At 43.9% G+C, this 21,989-nt stretch overlaps 2 protein-coding genes across 14 annotated transcripts in view; one reads left to right on the top strand and one right to left on the bottom strand.

The window, feature by feature from the left end:
• The window catches only part of lingo1a (leucine rich repeat and Ig domain containing 1a), a 155,235-nt gene that overhangs the window by 110,533 nt on the left and 22,713 nt on the right, over positions 1–21,989 (bottom strand). For 10 of the 13 annotated variants that reach the window (XM_085914384.1, XM_085914385.1, XM_085914388.1 and 7 more), the window contains one exon: positions 17,057–17,176. The exons of 1 other annotated variant lie outside the window; for it this stretch is intronic. The gene's annotated coding sequence lies outside the window, so the exon portion shown is untranslated. Of the gene's footprint in view, positions 1–2,335; positions 2,908–17,056; positions 17,177–21,989 lie in introns of those variants that run through there. 2 more of the 13 variants (XR_015066425.1, XM_085914393.1) reach the window with 2 other exon arrangements.
• The window catches only part of cspg4 (chondroitin sulfate proteoglycan 4), a 39,477-nt gene continuing 18,554 nt past the window's right edge, over positions 1,067–21,989 (top strand). Inside the window, exon 1 of the mRNA XM_085914397.1 lies at positions 1,067–1,220. Within this exon, the coding sequence (XP_085770523.1) occupies positions 1,148–1,220 (73 nt within the window). The 5' untranslated portion in view covers positions 1,067–1,147. The remainder of the gene's footprint in view (positions 1,221–21,989) is intronic.

Here is a 21,989-nt window from a genome sequence, read left to right as displayed (position 1 = left end):
CTTAAGATTAAGTAAACTTTCCATGGCTTCATCTGGATTCCAAACTAATGCTAATTTGACTGTTGTGTTCAAAATAAAGTTATTTATTGTCTTAAGAGGTTTTCCACACTGCTAGAATATTCTAATTATATTCCCACTTCCCTTGTCAGTGAGAATAATTTGCCAAGTGGTTGACCGTGACATGAGAAAGGCTCTCGACGCTACGAGCGAACGGGAAGTTTAATCTTGGCAGCCGAGCAGAAAGTACTAATCCTTGTCAGGAGAACGCGCACGTTCATTACAAGGAAAGTGGCGTGCGTGAGTACCAACATTCGATTTAGGAGCGTTGTTTTTAACGGGGAGGAAAAGGTTTGCTGGGTCTGTAACTGCGAGATGTGAAGTGAAGCCAGAAGCTCTAAAGCCAAGCCTAATTAGCTCAGGGAGCAGGTTAGTAGAACAAAAACATAAAGAAGCCGACATTCATCAAGGGAGAAGCAACGAGAGAGCTTGGCAACTCGATTGGTCTTTAATTAAAAGCAAAAAGGTTTTTTCTTCGCAGAAAGCAGGCGGCGCTCCCGGCAGGCCACTTCAATTACCCGGCAAAGACAAAAAGGAGGGAAGGTGCAACTGTGTGGTCCCAATACTATTATTTGTTGCTCCATTGTTGAACGTTTCTAGAGTCAATTGATCGATCCGTAGCGGTAGAGAATGGTCACTCCCGGAATGTGACGAAAGACAAAAGCCGTGTTGTGTGAAAATGTGTATGTGGAGAGCTTGTGGAAAACATTGGCCTTATAACATTTTTTTAAATAATTGAAGATTACTATTCCTTTATTTCCCACGGGAACAATCCAATCTGAATCCAAACAATTTTTTTACAAGTGTGTCTCAAAAGTGAAGAGGCGAAAGAAAGCGAGACAGGAAACCATTCTTCAGCCTCGGAACATGTGTGCAAGTGTGTTTGAAAGCTCTGCAATGGGGAGGAGGGTGTCGAGGAGGGCGTCTCTCTCCTGGTCCCTCCCCGGCCCGGCCCGACCCGGCCCGCCCGGCCCGGCCCCTTCGCAGTATCCAGTAGTAGGTCCCCAAAGTAGAAACTCATTCAGGCCCCGGTGAATGGAGTGTGTCTAAGCATAAACGCTGGGAGGACTTAACTGGCAGCACGAAAAATATGAGAGCCTCGCAATGTGCCCTGGTGGGCGCAATCCTGACCCTGCTGATCTTCACTGACCTCAGCCATGAAGGTATGGACCACTGTTAATTACTCTGCTTGCCCCTTCCTCCACTTTCCTCCATCTGCATCTGTTCCACGTTGGCAAGGACCCCCCCCCCCCCCCTCCCTCATGGTGTTTGAATTCAAGATTTGATCTGAACTTCCTTCTGTGGTCTTATTCCCACGCCTGATTCATTGCTCAGTGTTTGGATGCTATTCAAGCGTGCGTCTGGTCCGGCGTCTGAGGTCTGTTTCCCATCCAGGGCGTTTGTGCACATACAAGGTCTGCCGAGAGTGTTTGGGTTGCGGTTCTGTTGTAGGAGGTCAGCAGCGAGCGAGGCGGCTGTGAGGTGAGAAGATGAAGAAGGCAAAGAATCGCTCTTTCATGGGGAGCGTGAACACCCCGAGGGATGGCTTTTTTTCTGAGTATCCATGCAGAGGTGGCGGAGGCGGCAGAGGGGTGGGAGGGGGGGTGAAAGTGAGAGTGCAGTGTGAGTTTTAACGGGGAGGCGGGGGTCCATACAATGGCTCCACAGTGCACAGGCACAAGTCAACCTCAGTACCTTTGCTCAATGTGACTTCCTCCGCAGGGCGAGTACACTTTGTGCACGGCGGGAAGAAACTATACATATACATCATGCCTTGTGTCATGTGTTATTTTTTGCAGATGTTTTTTTCATCATCCAAGAATATTTTAGTCAGCTATGAGAATGTTGTTAAAAAATTTGCCGCTTTTAAAAAAAGGTTTCACCCTCAGCAAATATGTCAACGAGTGGCCTTAAGACTTTTGTAGCAAATTTTTACGTTACATTTAGACACATGGGGTTACATTTTTATGTTTTGGTATTCGGGCAGATTGGTGCTGTCAAACGTGGGAGTTTTCTGCTGACGCAGCTTATCTAACATCAAATCGTCCATTGTAGAAAAGTTCATTTAGATCGCTGAGGGACGCTGAAATGCGTATCATCAAAACTAACTAAAGAATATTGCTAAAACGACACATTTCTGACTCACGAAGGCCACCGTAGTTCTATTTTGTAGTCAGCAAAGCCAATCTGAATTCCATTGGCTTCGCATATTTGTATGTGTTGGTAGTGCAAATGTTAGCCTTAGCGGCTAAAAAAAAAAAAAAAAAAAAAAAAAAAAAAAAGGTGACAGTTGAAACGCTGTCAGCGGCTAAAGACTGTATTTAGCGGATGTCAGAATTGGCAAGATGAGCAGTGGGCTCGGAGCGCCGTCTGTCAGTCCCCTCGGCGCCGCACCGCAAATTGCAGTGCGCAATTACGCTAGGAGCGAAGCGCTCCGCGAGCGGCTAATGTGTGAAGTCAAGTATTTGCACACAGCGTCGCTTTGTCCGGGAATAAAAGCTGGAAGCAATCTGTTAGCCACTTCATGTTTGCTCCTTTGCAATGGATGAGAGCCTGACGAAGGACTTTCTCCTCATCGGCAGAAATTGTCTTCTGGCCCCCGATTCCTCCCGATCAGCTAATGTCGGCCAGATGTAGCACCGTCCCTGATTAGGTTTAACCTTTGCTTGACAAGATCTCCGCCACAGGCTGTCAGTACGGGGGCTGAGAAGGTTCCATCGCTCCCCGATGTGTTTACGTCTTCAAATGTCAGAGGCCGGGTAGCGCATGTCGCCCGCATGCCAAGAAGCGAGCAATGGTCAAGCTGCATCTGTTTAGAGCCTCTCGCTTCAGTCACAAGCAGATTTAGAGCTTAGGGTAAAAAAAAAAAAAAAAATTGTGAACAGGAGCCCAGAGAGTGGTGTAATAACATTTTCCGTTCATTTTCTGCAGCGCTGCAACCCACAACTTTTTCCACAGTTTTATGTCCTCGCGTTACTCCCTCCGAGGACGATAGACAGAGAAGCAGTGGCTCAGCAAAAGCCAGCCTCAAAATGCGATTGCTCGGCAGCCCGTGTTTCCCATCCGCGCCTTCCCACTAAGATCTCACACTCAGAATCGTATTTTACCCGTCGAGGTGGAATATCACCGCATCAATCGAAAGAACAGACGCAACGACGGCAAAACGGGCATCACGAGTTTTCTCCTGAGCGAGCGAGCGATGCGCAATGTATGGAGTCGGTATCTGAAATTGAACATGACATCGCAGCGCTCGGCAGCACGCTGTGGCTTTTGTGACTATTATGACGTTCCTTCAATTTAAGCGCTAACAAGGTTGGCGTAAAAAACGGGGAGACGCTCGTTGACTGACTGGGAGGAAAGAAGGAACTTCAGAAAATGGATCCAGAGTGTGCACATGAGCATTTGCTCCACGCACAAGACTAATAAGTCCAATTTTTGCTTTGAGATACTGATGAATTGATGTTATTCTTAGGGACACACGAGGTGACCCCCCTGCTCACCTCATAGTTGAAACAAGGTAGTGGTGGACAAAATCCAAACAAGAAAATTAAGAGTGTCCATATTTGATCTCTTGTCACAGCATTATTTGAAAAAGGAACGTCCACAAGAACTAGTCTTCAAACGGTTCCCTTTCCTTTCTATCGGCTGCTTAAAACCGAATCAATAGATACTCTCGAAGGGTGTAAGTTGCGGTGGGTGATATCTTACTAATTTTATTGAGCGGATCGGATCACATCAGGGGGCCTAAAGATAGCCGTCCGGCCGTCCGTATCGCCAACCTTATGGAGGGCAGCTGTTGGATCGAGACGTGCAATTTTAATTCTGACCTGAAGCAAGCCAGGCTTAGTGATCGCACTCCTCCTTTCCAATCATGAAAATGTTTGGCCTTTTGCTTCCTAGAACAGAAATAACTTGTCAAAGCGTCCTTGAACGAGACGCTCGCCACCGCCGCTGCTGCTTAGCTCCGGTTAGCTGCAGCAAGCATCACTGATTTATAACGACGAGCATTCCCCAAGTAGTCGCCATCTCGCCTTAATTAAGTCGCCAGGTGACAAATGGATACGCCTCTTTTTCAATTAAATTTGATTCTGTTAAGAATTTGAATGACAAAACGGGCGACGACCGAAAGACAGAAAACATCAGATGGTATGTTATCGCATAATCGAAGCTGCAGACGTCCACATTCTAAGCAGATGTTTCTCATCATACGCAACAAGGTTGGCTTGAAGGCCAGCCCTCCCTTTTGAAGGCCTCTTTGAGCCCAAAGATGTCTCGTCATTTATTTATTTATTTATGACCGTCCTTCACATCCCCCCACTTCTTCAAATTCTTTGCCCTCCCTCGCATATACCTTAAGCTTACATTTAGCCTCAGTGTTGTTTCTTGAGACATATACTTTAAAACACAAACGGAGCAAGTCTTTTTTTTTTCCCCCCACCAGAGCCTTTTCGAGGGTTAATTCAGCCCCATCTTGGTTGCTCTCTGACGTTCCTTCCCCCCATCTGGCTGCTGAGAACAATCCCACTTCAAATATTGGCCACTAACCGCTCCGCATGTTTCGATTTCTGGCGGCGGGAAAATAAATGAAAAAAAAAAAAAAAAAGTCAGCCTTTAGCAAGCAGACTTTTGTCCCGCTTGCAAATGGAGCTTTATGCTGATAAACACCTCGAGGCCTCCCGGGCAGATGATCTTTTCCACATTGCTCCCGTTTTGACAGGCGGCTCAGCTTATATTAGGGGGGGGGGGGGGGGGGCGCGGCCCACACGCAGTCCTGGTTAAGCCTCGGAGCGAGGACTACGCTCAACCTCGCTCTCTCCGGAAAGGTGAACGGGAAACAACTCTGTTGTTTTAACCTGATCCACATCAATCGAATAAGTGGTCGGGGTTTAGTGACGGTGGAGCTTTAGTCGCTCAAGTGCCAATTTGCGACGTTCGGTTGTTTATTTTCAAAAGAAGGTGTGATTGTGGCATGCTCTTAGTCGCTCAATTAGACATATTCAGTTGTTGATTTAAATTAATAAATAAAGTGTGATTGTGGCATGGCCTTGTGATGGCGGGGGAATTCCAAATTTGCAGTTTTCGAGTGCGCCACATTAGCTCGGCGGCATTCCGGCAGCTCGGGAACAAGTTCTAATCACACCACTCTGGGGATCGCCTCAATTGCTACGCCGTTAGCCTCGCAACATAATTGCGTCATTTATTTGGAACAATGTCACAATCTAAATAGAATAAAAAAAGGTCAGGGTGTTTCCCCCTCAAAGATTGCAACTAAACTTTTGTCTACCTGCAGGACCCACACGCCGCCGCAGTCGGTCACGTTGGAAACGAAAGCGGCACACGCACAAAGTCAATTGGCGTGTTTATTTCTGATAAGAGCTTTTTTTTTTTTGCCATCCAAAATGGAAGCGCCAGAGCAAATTCTCATTATCACACAACTGCCAAGTTTTCAATAAGAAGGAATTATGCATGACCAGATGTTCCGATAGGGCCCTCTGCGCTGCCGCCGCTGCTCTATTTATTTATTTATTTATTTATATATATATATATATATATATATATATATATATATTTCCAGAAATGAACAAAGAAGATTCAGTTCTATTTTCCTTGCCTTTTTCATCACCGAAAAAAAATTTAAAACAATAAACACAAAATGTCCCCGTGAGGGCTGCGTCCGAGCTTGTGACCTTAACATTCGCTATCGTCCGCGCTGTCGGCGGCTAATTTCATCAGGACGCGTGTTTAACGGACACCGTGGCGGAGAAACCGTTTAGCAATCTAATGAAGAAGTGAGGATGACATTTGAGAAACGTGTTGTAACATGTTTGTCACATGTTGGACAGAATGAGGTCGCGTGTGGCCCGAGGCGACGTGACAACTGCAAATGTCTGTAAAGGGCATTCCCACTTTTCAAATGATTTTTCTATTTTTAGAATTATCGAACTGAAGAATAACGCATGACCAAGCAGAATCCGCTTGATATGAATACTTGGAAGAATCTTGAGTATGCATGCATTAGAGCGCGCACGCCTACTCATGAAACAAACTGAACTTCAGCTTTTAAGGGACTCTGGTGTGATTCGGCGGGAAAAGCCGCATGACTCATAGGAAACAGAAAAAAAAAAGAAGTCTCCATCTGGAGCTGTCTTGAGTTTGGATTTGTCCTTCTGCTTCTTTTTTGCATAATAGAGACAAAACTAGCAAGAAAGTCGCCTTATGATGAATGTGTCAAACTTTAGCATGTGCTATTTAGCGCATGTTAATCACGCTGCGCTTTAAAGACATTTACCCCAATGGGAACGTCAAGTATGACTTGTGAATATGAGTCATGTCTTTAAATATAGCCAGCAGGAATCAATTTGGAAGTTATGAGACTCCTTCTGGGCCTCGGGCCGCGTGAGTCATAATCAGAAGGCTGCTTCGTCATGTGGCGGCGGCCAATAAACTTGGTCTCATGCTACATCCACATGCTAACTGGCTACCATGCTTTAATTTATCAAAGAGTCCGGGTCCGATATTAATAGCGCTACCACGTGACCAAACTGAAGTTGACTCATGCCGGCCTGATTGGGCCGCCAGTAAAAATTCGCAATTCGTGTTCTCGCTAATTTTACTGTCCAGTTACAGGTCGGGAACAAAATAGAATCGAAGAGGTTTAGGGATCGAACCAGAGCTAAAAATAGGCAGCTAGCATTTTGGAACGGGGGCAAAGGTTAGGAAAGGCCATACAGGCTTGGGATTATGTACAGTACGTGTGTGTGTTAGCATCGACATCTTAAAATAGCGGGGAGGAAATTACGTACGCCATCAAGTTCAGTGTGCTGTCGCAAGCGAAGCCCGGAACAGCTGCACAGGAGGAGCTGAGGCAACAAGCTCGCTGCAGACAATAAGCTCCTTGTGCAATCACGCTGAATATTTTATACGCTTGAGGTTCAACGTGCTTCTCGGATAAAGCAGCACTGTCAGGAAAACCACCATGATGACAGTCCATAATTGGACTCAAAAGGTAATTGCGCCTTTTATGGTGTGAGGGATACAAAAGGAGAAACTTCAAGTGTGTTTGTGTGGGAGCCACATTATCCAGCCATCTAATCGTGAATCACAAATTACAAAAATAATGCAAAGAAAACACCCTGAACTCGACAAACAGACGAGTCGTGCCAAGAGATGTTTTTTGAGTGATTTTTTTTTAGCTTTGATTTTGAAAACCAAAAAGCAGAGGCGTGAACTTTGTTTCTGTGAATTTTTGTTTTTGACCTGACTTAAAAACATTTGCTGTCTTAATTCTAACACACAATGCAAAACCCTACAGAGAATGTAATGGATAGCATCTATGTGGCGATGTGTCGTCGTTGAACACAAACAGTGCAGCAACAAATAGAAAGACAATATGAAAGACGCCAAATATTATCCTATATATAAAACATAATATTAAAGCAGCTTTGTTATTATTATTAGCATTATTATTATTATTCATTGTTATTGTTGCTCGTTGATCGAATATCAACCGCATTATCATTATCGCGACATTTAACAGCTAAAATTGTTAATATCCAATGAATGATGAATTCATCTTTCAGTGAGATTGCATCATGCATGAACGTAGCAGAGTCTTTCCCTGACAGATTCGGTCACGTCATTTGCGAGTTTAATTCCCCGGCAAAGGCAGCAGCTGGTGGCCTCGCTCACTTGGCCGTCCGTGGAGGGGAGGCCGCGCTCTTATCTTTACGCTTTATGTGTGTTCCAGTCAAAGGAGACGCAATCGATGGGCAGCGAAGACAACGTGTCTATGCATGTGTGTGTGGCCTCCCCTCACATTTGATTGATGGACAGTGCAGTCCAAACTTCACCTAAAACGGGATTATGGGGGTTTGGATTCAATCTAGAGGACAAAGGCGTCCCTCCAAACTTGTGGCATACAATCATTTGGCCCACTTTGCTGTCAGGTGCAGGCGGCGTCCGATAACGGCAACAAACGAGAATTCCATTCGCCCCATCGACATTGCGGATCTGGAAATCATATTTGGCTTTATGGGCGCGGGATGAGTTTGCTGTGAGGAATCGACGTGTCGTGCAATCCACTGCACAAATACTTTAGTGGCGAGCAATGAAATAAGAGTGCGGGTATGCTGGGATGAATATGAATATAAAGGAAAAAGAATACAAAATATACAAATTAAAAGAAAAAAAAAGAAAACTAATCAAAGGTACATTTTTACGATTACAAAACTAAGTAAAACTATCATATAAACGAGAATCTTATTCATCTGATTCTTATTCATCTTTGGAAATCAAATTAATACATGCGTCTAAAAGCTTTCTGTTTTTCTCACTTAACTCGGCCCAAAATGCGACATTGACAACTTTATATGAGGAAATAAAAATAACGTCTGGTGATCGTTTTGCGAATATTTGCAACCGTGAAAGAACCCTAACGAGAGCTGCCAATTCTTATCGACTGAAATCACCTACTCGCCAAATTTTTATTACACATGGAGACCGGGCCCATATGCTAACACAACACGAGTCGATGTTAGCTGGCAACTGGAAGGGAAAGCTAAGGCAGAAGCGGACATCGGCTCAGCTCAACATTCCCCAGCCTGCGGCCGGGCTGAGTTGAAGCCAAAAGAGCAGAATTATCTTTTCAGATGCTTCCCGTGGAAAGGGAATCTAGAACAGCTGCATAAAAGCATCGGCGGTTACACGATTGTGACCTCACCGGACGGAGATTGCTTTGTCCATAAACAAGAAGAAGGCAACTGCTAGAGTCGTTTTCATTTTGCTGCCATCATTTGAAGACCAGAAAAAAAAAGGTTCAGAAGGAAAGCGAGGTCAGCATGTTGGGGCGGTGACTGCCGGGCTACTTTGGAATTTTAATTCAGACTTAATGATCGCGTTAAAACAATTGATGAGTGTCTGCATTTAAAAGTGTTGCTGGGTCTACTGACGGTGTTGTTGGTTCAGTTCCCACTCAATGTGAGTGTGACTCGTCTGTCACTCTTCAGGTTCTGAGAGCTTCAGATCAGTCTGTAGAGGTCCAGCAAAACGGAACTCTCTCTTGATCGGTTCAGTTGTGACGCAAGAGACAAAAAGATGGAGACCGTTCACAAGACCCTTTCGTTCTTGTCCTTAAATAGGATGGAACTAATCCGAGTCTTCTAAATCCGGGTCAGCCAGTGTGTGTATCTACACGCACTTAAGGACGGCAAAGCAGATTTCATATCTGTCACAATGATGTGCGAGGCAGCCATCACCGGGCGACAAAGCTCAAGGCGTTCAGATAAAAGACTGAAAGACAGTTTAGCAAAAAAGCTGAAGATTTGGTTCCAAGTTTCAACCTCAGCTTGGTGACTAAACCTGAGAGATGTGAGCAAGCCAGAAACATTGATCGATCCGAAACTTGCTTGACTGACATCGGCATTCAACTGCAGTCTATTGTGCGACGAGTGGCCTCGACCGCAGACGGAAACGAAGCGACGGTTGGTATTGTTCCTGCGGTACGGGCATGTAAACTCTGTCGGCCAGCGAAAACAAAGGCTGACCCGCCGAGAGGACGGACGAGTATTCCCGTCCATGTGACGTGCTATCAATAGCAGCGGCGCATAACGTAAACACAATAGCGCCTTTTCCGTAGCGAGGCTATTTTTACAAACGCGTATTTGTCTATCGTTTTTTGTCCGCGAGCAAATCTTTCTTTAGATTTCAGCTTGTGACGACGGCGCGGTATATTTTAATCTGCGGTTTTCTCTGGGCGAGCAGGAAAAGCCCAAAGTGATTCAAGCACCAAGTCACACAAGGACACTCGACGAGGACCGACACGGAGTCACATATTCCATTTGAGGCGCTTATTAAACTGCACAGCTGTTTTTTAACCGTATCCCAAATGGGCAATTGGTGAGGCGGGTTCTAACCATGACCAGGACATTAACTACTGATGGTAGTCCCCTTCTGAACTCCTGGACGTTTCTGCAATGAGCTCATATGGGAGCGGAGGCCCCGAAAAATAATGAAGGCCAAGTGGCATTGCTGAGTGGCAAGAAGATAAATAATATTGTTTAAACTGCTGAGTATGCGCTTTTTTTTTCTCAGCGAGGACTTGCAGAAAACGCTGCGGTGATGGGCAGTTGGGGGTTGCTTTGCCAAACTCGACAAGCTCGACCACGTGCGGCGCCACGCCCGACCCACGCTGCTGCCTCAAAACACTCACAAATGTCACAGCTGCTTGTGACAGAAAGCACAGCGCCATCTTATGGATGGAAAAGGTCAATCGCACAATGGTCAAAATAAGCCAATTACGTTTTATAATAACTTAAGTCTTTGATTTGTTGTTTTGGCAATGAGGTAATGGCGATGTGAAAAAATTTGTGAATTCTTATACTTGGAAAATTTCTGAGAATTTATGAGCATAAAATAAACTTGAAACTTTATATTAATATGAACTGAAAGCTGAGTTCATGTACTTTTACTATTTGACTCGTCCTCAAAACAATAAAAGATAAAAAAGCTTTGCCTGCTGTGACTTTAATAAAAAAGAAAATGAAAAAAAATCACAGAAATGTTCAATTTACCAAAAAAAAAAAAAAATTGAAACAGACAACTCGACTTCAGAGCACGTTTGGGCTCCTTGGCAACATTTGCACAGACGGCTGCGAATGCTTTAGTGTGCGATTCGTGCCACTGCGCAATTCTCCACATGCGTTTATTTCCATTGGCCTTTTTTCTTCACGACCATCTTTGGAACATGTGAGCCAGGAAGGTATCGAGCGCCTTCGGCGGCATTCTGGAGGATTCGGCAGCGCTATACGCCGTGTCGGGCCTTCATTAGGAGGCACAAATATACGAGCTGCTTCAATTGCCCTGTGGAACTCGGTCGCTGGAGCTCAATGAAATTCCCATAAACAAGCGTAAATGTATTCAGAATTTATCAGATTCACTTTGGACATTACGTGACGTGTCCTTTTCGTATCTAGGAAGCATCATGCTTCCTCCACCACGGCTTTGGCAGATCAAAACGACCGACACATGTTGGAAATGAAAGGCCTCTGTTACAAGGTGGCACACCGTTAAAATTCAACCTGGTTTGTGTTTTGCACACATGTTCACCAGGAGATTTTTTTCCTGACAGTTCAGAGAGTACAGCCAATCTTGTTGAACGCTCGGAGCATCAGAGTCGGACAAACGGTAGAGCGCAACAGCCGCGCTAGCTTTGTTGTTTTAATGAGCACTTCTTTAAAGCAGTCGTAAAAAACGTCAATGGGAAAATGGATACAGGTGTGAATAATAGCGAGAGGAAGCGTTCTAGTCCACTTAGGACACCAGTTAAACAAAATCAATTTGTTAGTTAGAGTTGATGCAGCGTTATAACCGTTTAAGTCATTGTAATACAAATGCTACAGCGACACATCTAGACAGACAATATTCTTTATCTACTGCAAGGAGCAACTATTATTCCTCCATCTGAATTAAGACTGGACTATTTTGGATTATGGGCATAATATTTTGAGAATATGACGGACAATCAAAGATAATTGTTGGATTCATTAGTAATAGCCGGCACACTTCGGCAGGCGTTTCCCCCTTCAAGAGCAAGCCCGTCTGGAGCCAACGTTTGCTTTCACCGCCACACGCCATTTTTTTCCGACGGTTAGTGCCACCACATCAGACCAGTGAGGCGGTTAAGAAAGTGAAACACATGATTAAGGTTTCACAAAGCCGTGTGGCAGGGCGAGTGACGCTACTGGAAACACGACCAACACCCTGACCCGACAGTCGGCCAGAACCTCTGCGAGCGACTTGACATCGCCCAAGACCGGCTGCTTGAGTTTTTCTTTCCACGTGTCTTTCCTTCACTCTACTTGAAGTGACGACACAAAGGCTCCATTTACAGAAGCCGTCTGAAATGTGAAGACTTTTTCTCGTCGTTTGTTTGACTTTCTGAAGTGGGGCCGTTTCATCGACTCGAGCAGTCACTGAGCGGTTTGCCACTGTTTTGCAAATGTTTGCTACACACTGCCATCCCAACAAGAAATATAGTTTGCCAACATCTTTTTACAAATCCAGACGAAAACCAAGATTAAACTCCACAGAGGTGTGAATGGGAGTTCAAACAGTTGTTTGTTTGTCTACCCCCCTCCGGAGCCCCGCCTCCCCCTGCAGTCATGCTCTCTGCGCCACATGCCGGTTACTCATCATTTGCGACTGCAAGCCACGAGGAGCAACCCAAGTCACGTTGTGCTTATTTACAGTCACTTCGAGTTACCAGCAACTTTCACGCTGTGTTAACAATCGTTACAAAACACGCACACAAAAAAAAAAAAAAAAAAAAAAAAAGAAACAAGAGTCGCTTGTGTCGGCGGCCACGCCCTGGCTCGCCCATGACTCACAGGCACGACGCAAAATGTCACACAGCTAAAACAGCAACCTGAGCGCGAGCGGCCGATACAGAGTCTCGTTTGTTTAGGGCGCACACATCGGCGTCTATTTAGAGACTTAAGTGAGCGCACACGTCATGGATGGAAACACTGTTGGCGGCAAAATGGTGCAGGAGGACCAAAAGTGGACAGAACAATTCTACAAAAATAAATACATCAATAAATAAATTGATCGATCTTAATTTTCTCTCGCACTTGACAAACTCTCCAAACGTTAAAAAAGCCAAACTAATACTAAAACAAATGCGTGGCTTAATACAAACTGGCAAACACAATTTGAGAATATTCCGTCTCTAGCGAATTGCCTCCAGTCACCTTTAACCCAAAACAGGACCGCTGTCTGGTTGTCATCATCATGTCAGTTAGAACTTCTCAGCACCATAAAAAAAAAAAGACGAATAAATGCGAGTTTGTTGTAGGTATGGCTGCCAGAAATTCCGTATCGCTCCTTTGAGAAACGTTTCTGTATACGACACTCTGATCACAGTTCTCCGTTCCCTCAATTTTACCTTTAAAGGTTATTTGCATGACACATTAAGAACGTGTCATTTATCATCACTCAAAGCACGACACCGCCTGCGAGCTAACCTGCAGATTACTGATCATCGTCTGCGCACGAGTGACCTTCTTGCGAGGTTTACTTAATTACCGCAAATAAAAACATCACAGCACGCCCTCCGTGTTATTTTCATTTCCGCGGCTTACGCAAGCGGACATGTGGGGCTTATCCATGAATGATGACGGAAGTCAAACGCCTTAAAAAAATAAAAAAGTGTAATATTAACCAAGTGTTTCTTCACCCAGATTGAATTATATTTGATGGCAATTCTCTGTGTTGAAATTCAGCCAAGCTTGACTTGATCTGATGAATGCCCTCCAAAAAAACAGGTGTGCACCAGGAGGTCAAAAGAAGAGCAAAGAAAACCTCTCGGAATCCTGCTAAATCCTAGCACGGCCCAAATTCTAACCTCAAATGGGGATTATCACCTTGGTTTCATGACTAAGATCAAGGATGGTTTTTTTTTTGCCAAGATTAAAGCCTCTCCTCTGTTTGAGTGAAGTGAAAGGTGCCGCGATATATTTGAACGTTCTTTGTATACAAGCGTTGAATTCTTATGAACGAGCAGGGAAAGTTGGAAGAAGTCGATAGTTTTAACTCAAGCTGTGGGGGAATCAATTTTATAACCACTCGCTGGACACTTTGAGGTTTTAAATGAGGCAATTAGGATTCTAGAAACATTCGCCCATACCTTGGCTTATTTCTTTGGTACCTTTCTAAGTATCGGAACAGCCTTCAAAGCTCATACAATATGGCCAATGTTGACTACAAAGCACATGCTAACATTAGCTTACTTCGTGACTGTAATTTAGCTATCGACTATGCGGTGTTACATCATGCGTCACTTGACTTAAACTTAAAACTACTTTGGTGTAGTTTCCAAAGTATTTCTTCAAACAACAGTTTTCTTCAGAACCAAAATGAGACTTTAGCTAGCTAGCGGGAGTAGAACAAATCAAAACAACCAAACAGTTTTTCTCAACACTTAAGGAGGTGAACGAAGGGTGAATGTCGTAAAAATCTTGATCATGAGATGTTTGACACAAGCCGTGAAACACGGCGAAAAGGACAAGGGTGAAGGAAAGAAAGTTTACTATTATTAGTGGATGTCCAGAGCAACATCATGACGTGCTTTTACGTCACCACCGGGGACAGTCCTCAGAAATATGTGCCACATGAGAACAAATACATATATCTTATTTGGAAATATCACGCTTGAAATAATATATACATATTTCCAAACGAGTGGATTCCGAGAAACGGCACGTTCACTGTTACGAATATGATCTGAGAATCAAAATATCTAGGGAATAAAAAAGTGACCTGTTGTCTCATTCATCTTTTGTTGTCAAGTTTAAATGTTTTGTCCAGCAAAAATGAATCCTGTTCCAATATTTTTGAAGGGGAGCGTTAAGGCGGTACAGGATGTATTTGATAAGTTTGTGGCTTTGGGAGCAAGCAAACTTATATTTGGTCTTAATAGAAAACAAACTTTGTCCTCAGGGGAGTATGTTTTCACTTATTTGTTGAGAACAAGTTTGCAGTGATTGTCCCTATTGGCTTGTCTGAAGTGAGCATTGACTTTTTTGCCGGGCTTTGTTTGGTTCTTAAGTATAGGCGACTGCGACTCTGCCTGAGTGGATCTCGCACCTCCAGCGCTGAATGAAATGGACATTTTTTTTTTTTTTGCTTTGCCTGTGGCCAGCGTTCAGTGGCCTGCCCCTATCGATGAGCTCTCATTGTGCTCCTGCGACGCTTGAATTCAACAAGGTCTTGTAAAATAAAAAAGCGAAGCCACTTTGTGACAACACAAACACAGCAGCCCATCTAAAAATAGCCCACAGTCATTTGTGTATGTAAATGCACATGCCATTATGCACACGCCATCTGTGCGTGCGGCGTGTCTTGCTTGTACCATCTAATGACTCACGCTCATATGACACTTCCATCAGTACACTTTAATTGCGTCGCAGCGAGATAAAGGGCTTTCTCTCGACGATGATGGATGAAAGGCTCCGGATCGGCAGATGCGTCCTGACAGCCGACGTTTGAAGGGAACGTCCGTGATGGTTTCTTTAGCACGGCGACTGAATCTTGCAGTATGTTATGGTATTTTATCGCCAGAAGGCTTCCAAGTGTATTAGTCACTCGTAGAACTATCAAGTCCAGCTAACGACAGTTTTAATAATCATGAAACTCTCCGGTTGGATATGCTGCTGAACCATGTGTGTCAAAATAGCAGTTTATAATGCTAATTTCCATCCATATCAGTTTTGATCATAAGTTAGTGTGACCAAACTTCTCAAATGCTTTGATTAAACCTTTTAAATAAGTTTAATTTCTTTGATTTCACTTGAAAGTTTTATAGTAAAGTTAAACTGAGAGCGACAAAAACACGTTGCAGTTAGCATGCTAATGTAAACATTAGGGACCGATGCTGTCACTTTCTTTTAGTTTTATCTTTTCTTTAAGTTTCTGAAATGTTGGCTATGTAAGGTTTTGAAAGATGATTGACAATATTTTTGGCCACAACCCACAAAACGGACGAGAGACAAGGAACCAATAACAAGGCGAGCGACGCATCCTTAGCAACGTTTGTAACGGTAATCAATTGCTTTTTGCTTATCTTTGAATCCCATCCATCCTTCGCTCACACATAATTAAGAAATGGCCTAATAAGATCATATTCCCCAATAAATGAAATAGAGAAATATCAGCAGTCACTCAGAGGCAATGAGGTGCGGCGTTACTTGTAATTACTTTGTTGTCGGAACAACAGTCCGTGCATTGCTTATCATCTAAATGCAAATTGGATGCAAAAAGAAGCTTGTGCTAAAAAACAGCGGCAGCTCTCACTCATTCCGAGGTAGGCTGCTGCTTGTTTTCTTTTTCACGCCCACGAGTCTGCTGCTGCACAGTTGCCGAGGGTACTTTATCAAGTTTTTGTTTGTTAGCTCGGAGGCATCGTGGAGTTTCAAGTAAGCAATAAAAAGGCAGGAACTCGTGGTGCTGGTGCCGCCGCCGCCAATTCAAACTCATGACCCTTGTCACAAGAAGCGCTTGGCCACAAAACAAAGAGGACAGTCCGCATCAGGAATTCAATCGATTTTTGGTCCAACTCTTTGGTTTGACCAAGTCGGTGAACTCTTGCAAACAATATAAGACTAGTTTCAGACAGCAAACTTTTTTTTCCCCTCTCGTATACAATCCAAATCCACACAAAATAATCATTTAGATGGTTGAGCAACTTGTGTAATTTGACCAATGCACAAAGTTAGCAAACATCACATTGACCTAACTATTTAGGCCTTCCAATAATTGGCTGGTGTCAGGCTGAAACCTCCAATTTGGTAAATTTCTTCTTGTTTTTTTTTAATGAATCAATATGATTGGTCAGCCCAGGCATGGGCGTAACCTTTACAAATTACTGAGTAGTCTTTTTTGACGATGCAATATAAGTGTTGATTTGGGGATTTTGAGCTCCACCTGACAACAGTGATTAGAATCTTTAGATTTCTATCGTTATCACAGGGGGTCCTCGATTTACGACGTTGATCCGTTCCTACGCAGCGATGTAAAGCGAATTTCGGGACAGTAATAAAATGAAACAGGACAGTAATAAAAAAAAGATGAAAACAATTCCTTACCTTGATTCCTGTGGTCGGCTTGCACACTGGAAGGGGCGTTGAAAGAGAGCGATGACGCAACAGTCCAAAATGGCGTATATCATGCGAGTGGGTAACGGCGTCTTCCTCGGTCCAGAGCCACTTGCAGTGTATTCTTTCGCCGCGCGCGGGAACTAGTTGGTACGAATCTTAGGACGCTTTTACGACGCAAAACTGCTTTAAATATATGAGGCTTTAAATATATAAGATGAAATACAAAAAAATAATATAAAACCATAATATACAAGACGTGTCATAACTCGAGGACGTTGTAAACTGAGGACCCCCTATATAATGAATAATATTGGCAGAAATCACGAGTGACAAAAGTTTCAAATACTCACTCATTCAAATCTGGAAATGTTGATCATTGTGCTTTTGGCAGCTTTACTTTTCGTGTTGGCTCTGCACTTCACGCATTTTGCCTTTTCCTTGTTTTCAATATGCAGAGCAGGGACGAGCTTCTGGAAAAAAGAATTTGGTGAAATTTCAAAGTGATCTTAACTTTTATAACAGGCCTTGTTCTGGATAATGTGTCTGAATTTAAGGGATTGATCACTTCTCTTTATCTTTAACACAAATGTTTCCCATCTGTGATAAGATTCCCGCTCTACAGTGAGCTTTTCCCGACTGAAATAATAGCTTTGGCCGGAGAGGTGGGCGCAGCAGCCAAAGGCGTGCGTACTTCCCCACCCAGTTCTCCAGCTATTTTAGTCCGAGCGCGACTGCGGCGAAGCAGAGTCCTGAGTACAATTAAATGGAGAGCTTCCGCACTATTAGGCAAAAGTCTTTCCATTGATAAAAATAAAACGATATGATCGATTTGGTCTTTTTTTTTTTGTTTTTTTTAGGGGGAGGTTAAGAGATTGTTTTAACTTTTCACAATCAAAAGGTGCTACCTCTGACTTCCCCCGACAACGTCCGGACTGAGCACATCCCCCCCGACTTTGCCACCACATGTTTAAACCATTAACGAGACCAGAGAAAGCGCCGTTCAAGTTGAAAAGGGTGTTCCGTGATGAAACCTCGTAATCCACGAGTAGGGATGGAAGCATCCCGCAATGCGGACGGCACCGTTAGCTGGAAAAAATGAGTGACGACTTGTTGCTTTTGGAAAATCCTCGTGTGGATGAGTGTGCGAGAAACTAACCTATCATTACCATTGGAACCGAAATAGACGCCATTCCTGTCGGCTCCACCGATGATTCGTTTTGGATTTTCCAATCAAGTTCTCATAGGAAGTCATGAAAATAGAATTGTTGCGGGAAAAGTATCGGAGCACTTTTACATGTTCGGTCAGCGATGCTGTGATTAAGAGCTGATTCTAGGTGGAGCTCCTAGTTGGATTTTGGAGGATCCACTCGATCATTACAAATTTATATTGACATAAACTTTGACATACTTTCAAAGTATTTGAGCTGTTTTACTTCTGATCCTTTTGAATGAGCAATAAAGACAGAGTGGAAGATAGAGAGAACTAAAGTTTCCCGAATAAAACATCACATTGCTCCGTTACGGTCTATTAAACCCAACGCAAGCAGACAATTTGGAATAAATTATTAACATTTATATCTGGATCGTTTCCAGATTTTAAATGGTTCTCGCTCAACCGGGCTGCAGAAGGCATCAAGGTAACTGGTTGTGTAATTCTTTTGCAGAATCAATGCTGGAGACATAAAAAAAGTTTGGACAAAGATTAGTTTGGTTTTCCATAAAGGAAAACCAAACATGCCCACTACATTTTTTCCACTGTGTAGTATTTTATATGCGGTTTATTGAAGTACTGTATGTGAGTGAGCACTCAGTTCTGGGATGGTTTCCCAAATGGGACTTCTGGGTGGGGCAGGGTGGGCCCTCTCAACGGTAGCGCGGCAGCGGGCGGGCTGACTCAGCCAGCAGGCCAACGAGAAACTATCAATTGCTATAAAAGTCGAAACGGCTGCACGACGTGTGCGTGTGTTAATAAGTGCGAGACTGAGTGTGAGTGTTTATGTCTGCAGCTCGTGCCACTGAATTTGGGCGTGGAGGTCGGAATGGGTTGGAGAGCCAGCATCTGGATAATGCATTTTTCTGACCCTACACTCAGGGGGGGGGTTCGTCTGGACTGGAATGGATCAGTCCAGTCAGGCAGTCTGCTGGTGTGTGCCTTCAGCTGGTTCCCATTATGGGAGTCTAATGTGACTCTCTGATCTTGAGCACATACTGGCTTTGCTAGCCCTGTTTTAAGTCAGATATGTGCGATTTTTTTTTTTTTTTTTTTGCTCACAGTAGCTTCTGTATCGGCACACTGGAAGACAGCCAAGGGCTCGTTTACAGAAAAGTCTCACTGTCACGTTAGCTCATGGAAACTTTGGAGGTATGACGCTGGAAGTTTGTCCCGCTTGCCAAAGTGTCCCAATTTGGGGTTTGCATTGGAAAGATGATTCGTTATAACCCAAATGTTGCTTTTTTTTCCCCTCTGGGGTTTTTCAAGACCCTTTTCATGTCATCGGATTTAAAATTACTGTGTGTTATATTAAGGAATGAAAACGTGAAGTGCTGCCGCAGAATTGTAACGTAACCATTCAACAAAGAATTGAGTTTAAGTTAATTTTTCATCTCAATTTTTTGGTAGGTACTATTGAGCCATCCATTTTGTGTCCTGCCGGACCCCACAAAGGTCAAACGAGAGCACACAAGCGCCTATTGACATGAAGACTTCCCTTTGATTCATCTATTTGTGCTGCTTAAATTGCCCAGCTCTACTTCAAAACCTCCTAATTATAGTGGCAGAAGCAACAGGTCATGTTTGTAGCATTTTCGGAAGCCTTTGGTTAGTTTCTGGAACTAAATCAAAACACGGCAACCGAGTTGTCACGGTAATGACAACAAATAACGCCGGCTCGTTCATTTGGGATGTTTTGCTTGAAACGTGTGACTCACAAAACAGCATACGTGGTTGGAAAGAGTGAAGGTACTGCAATCTAATTTCAACTTTGGAATTTGCGAGCTCAGCCTAACCTCCCGCTAACCGTAACACTAATCCCTTAACCGTTATTACTCATGCTAATGCTAACGCCCTTATCCTAAAGCCTAACCCGAACATGAAACGCAAGCAAACAGCGAGATGCAGATACCAGACACAGCTGGAAGTCAAGAAGGTGGAGATTGGAACATATTTCATGGCACAAAAGGCAAACAAGACCAAAAACTCACAGGTGGAACTCATTCCAGAATGAACAATAAAAAAAAACAATAGTTCAACTGACAGCAACGATTTTTCTTTGCCATTATGGAATCTGAGTGAGCTCCACAAGAGAGGAACATTTTGAACCACTGTAGCCCGTTATGTTGATCGTATGGTAGAAAAATATATCAAGAGCATCCGAGCGTTGAATGAAGCACCGTTTTGGCACAAGGTTTGAGGCAAGAGTTTCAAAATATTTTAAACAACAACAAAGACTGCGGAATTCCTGATGGGAGATTCCGTAAGCAGGCCAACGGAGAGTTGAGAATTTATGAGATATGTCTGGGAAAAACCTGGAGTTCCTTCAACAAGCGAGTCCGACCGAAACCTGATCTTTAGCGTTCCTTCGCACGCTGTACATTACAGGCACGTTTCCAGTTTTTCCAATTCCCTGAGCTGACATTCACATTGAAGAATTCGTAGCAGTGACAAGCAAATTAGCAACAACTCTTTTTCGCCACTGAAAAGTCATATTATCAAAAGAAAAAGTCAAAAGATGGCAGAGTGACAGATGCTCACACCCCTAATAACTAACAATAAGACAATTTTATGGTGATTTTTATTTTTAAAATTTATGACAATTTAATTTGATGACAATTAGCATACTAGCAGAATGTGATGCAATTGGTGTGTGAAGACGTTCGCCAACAACTGTGATGGCTGCTATTGCTAAAATAAAATAGCCTCCGTGCGCCGAGTACTCCTTATGCAACGTTTCAAAGGGAGAAGTTTGATTATTTCAATGAGCCCCACCCAAGAGGGTTCTCCGCCGTTTTGGCTGCACACACAGGCCCACTTTTGTGATCCACTTCGTCATTAAGTGCAGCAGTCCAGCGACTGGCCACAATGCTTCTGTTCACACTTGTTTGTTTTACAATGTTGTTACGGCCAGTGAGATCATCTGCGTTTTTATTTTAGCGACGCGCGTGATGAGCCAACACGCTTGCGAGTCGGTCAGAGTGCCTTATTTGGACTTTTGAGAAAGTCCCATTGTGTGGACTTGTGTTCCAGCACAGTATTGCTTTGTTGTGAACGTGGAAATATTTTCATTCACTGGCTGTGTGACGAAGTCAAGTTGACCCAACGTGACGTTTTCTTTCCAGGTGAACGGTGATCAAAATACTAGCAGTTGGCGCGAGAATGTCGTTTTGGCCTCCTAGCTCCGAGTCTTCTAAGAGAAGCACAAAGCCAAACAAGAGGGATTCTTTCATCATGTTCTTTGCACACTCTCCATTCAAGCGGTCGTAATTTTTGATTCGGGCCGCCGTGCACTACTTGTCACTTTGGTTTTTGAAAAAGCATAAAGCCGGAGGAATTTTAACTGTAGCTCCCCCGCCGTGTCGCCGTGAGCCGGTTCTTTTCAGATGGGACCCCCTCCGTCCTCGCGGCAGTGGATCGGGGATCTGTCCCGAGCGATGCAGAGTCGGCTTTCAGGCAGCTGTGAGAAACGGCTCCTCCAAGCCCGTAAAAGCGCGTCCCCGGCAACTTGTGAAAAGTTGGCGGCGGTGAGAAGGGGGTCCATATTCAGTAGTGCTGTCAAGCAATGCAGAGTTGTGGCCTTCCTTTCCACTGTGGAGTGACTCAAACTTTCCAACACTCTTGAGAGCGCAAACAAGATTTGAAAAGCGGATCCCCTCCAATTCAAAAACTGTATCAAAACTTTATCTTTAGGAAATAAATCATTTTGAACAACTCGGGAATCATACGGCATTTCGGACTTTGTTTCGAAGCTAAACCAATGTGGATTCTGCAAATCCTCCCTTTTACAGACGACTCGGGATATTTATTTCACGGTCTTTCCAAAGATCGATCGCAACGCGCCGCAGTCCACAAACCATCGAGGGGAAAGTAAACGATAGACCCTCATAAGAGCTTGCAAATCATGTTAACGATTGCGTATCGGGCTCCTCGGGAGCTCAAGCGGCGCATGTACATTCTTCTTAATAACAGGCTCTCCCTCGTGTAATTACCCAGAAGCCCTTGTGCCCTCGCGCCACAGCCGCAGGAAACAAATGAGAAACATAAGTACTATTTATAGGCTTAAGCGTGAG

Source organism: Syngnathus leptorhynchus, chromosome 6 (assembly GCF_054491065.1).
Source record: "Syngnathus leptorhynchus isolate UIUO chromosome 6, UIUO_Slep, whole genome shotgun sequence".
Taxonomy (NCBI): domain Eukaryota; kingdom Metazoa; phylum Chordata; class Actinopteri; order Syngnathiformes; family Syngnathidae; genus Syngnathus; species Syngnathus leptorhynchus.
This window is presented reverse-complemented; position numbering and strand designations above follow the sequence as displayed.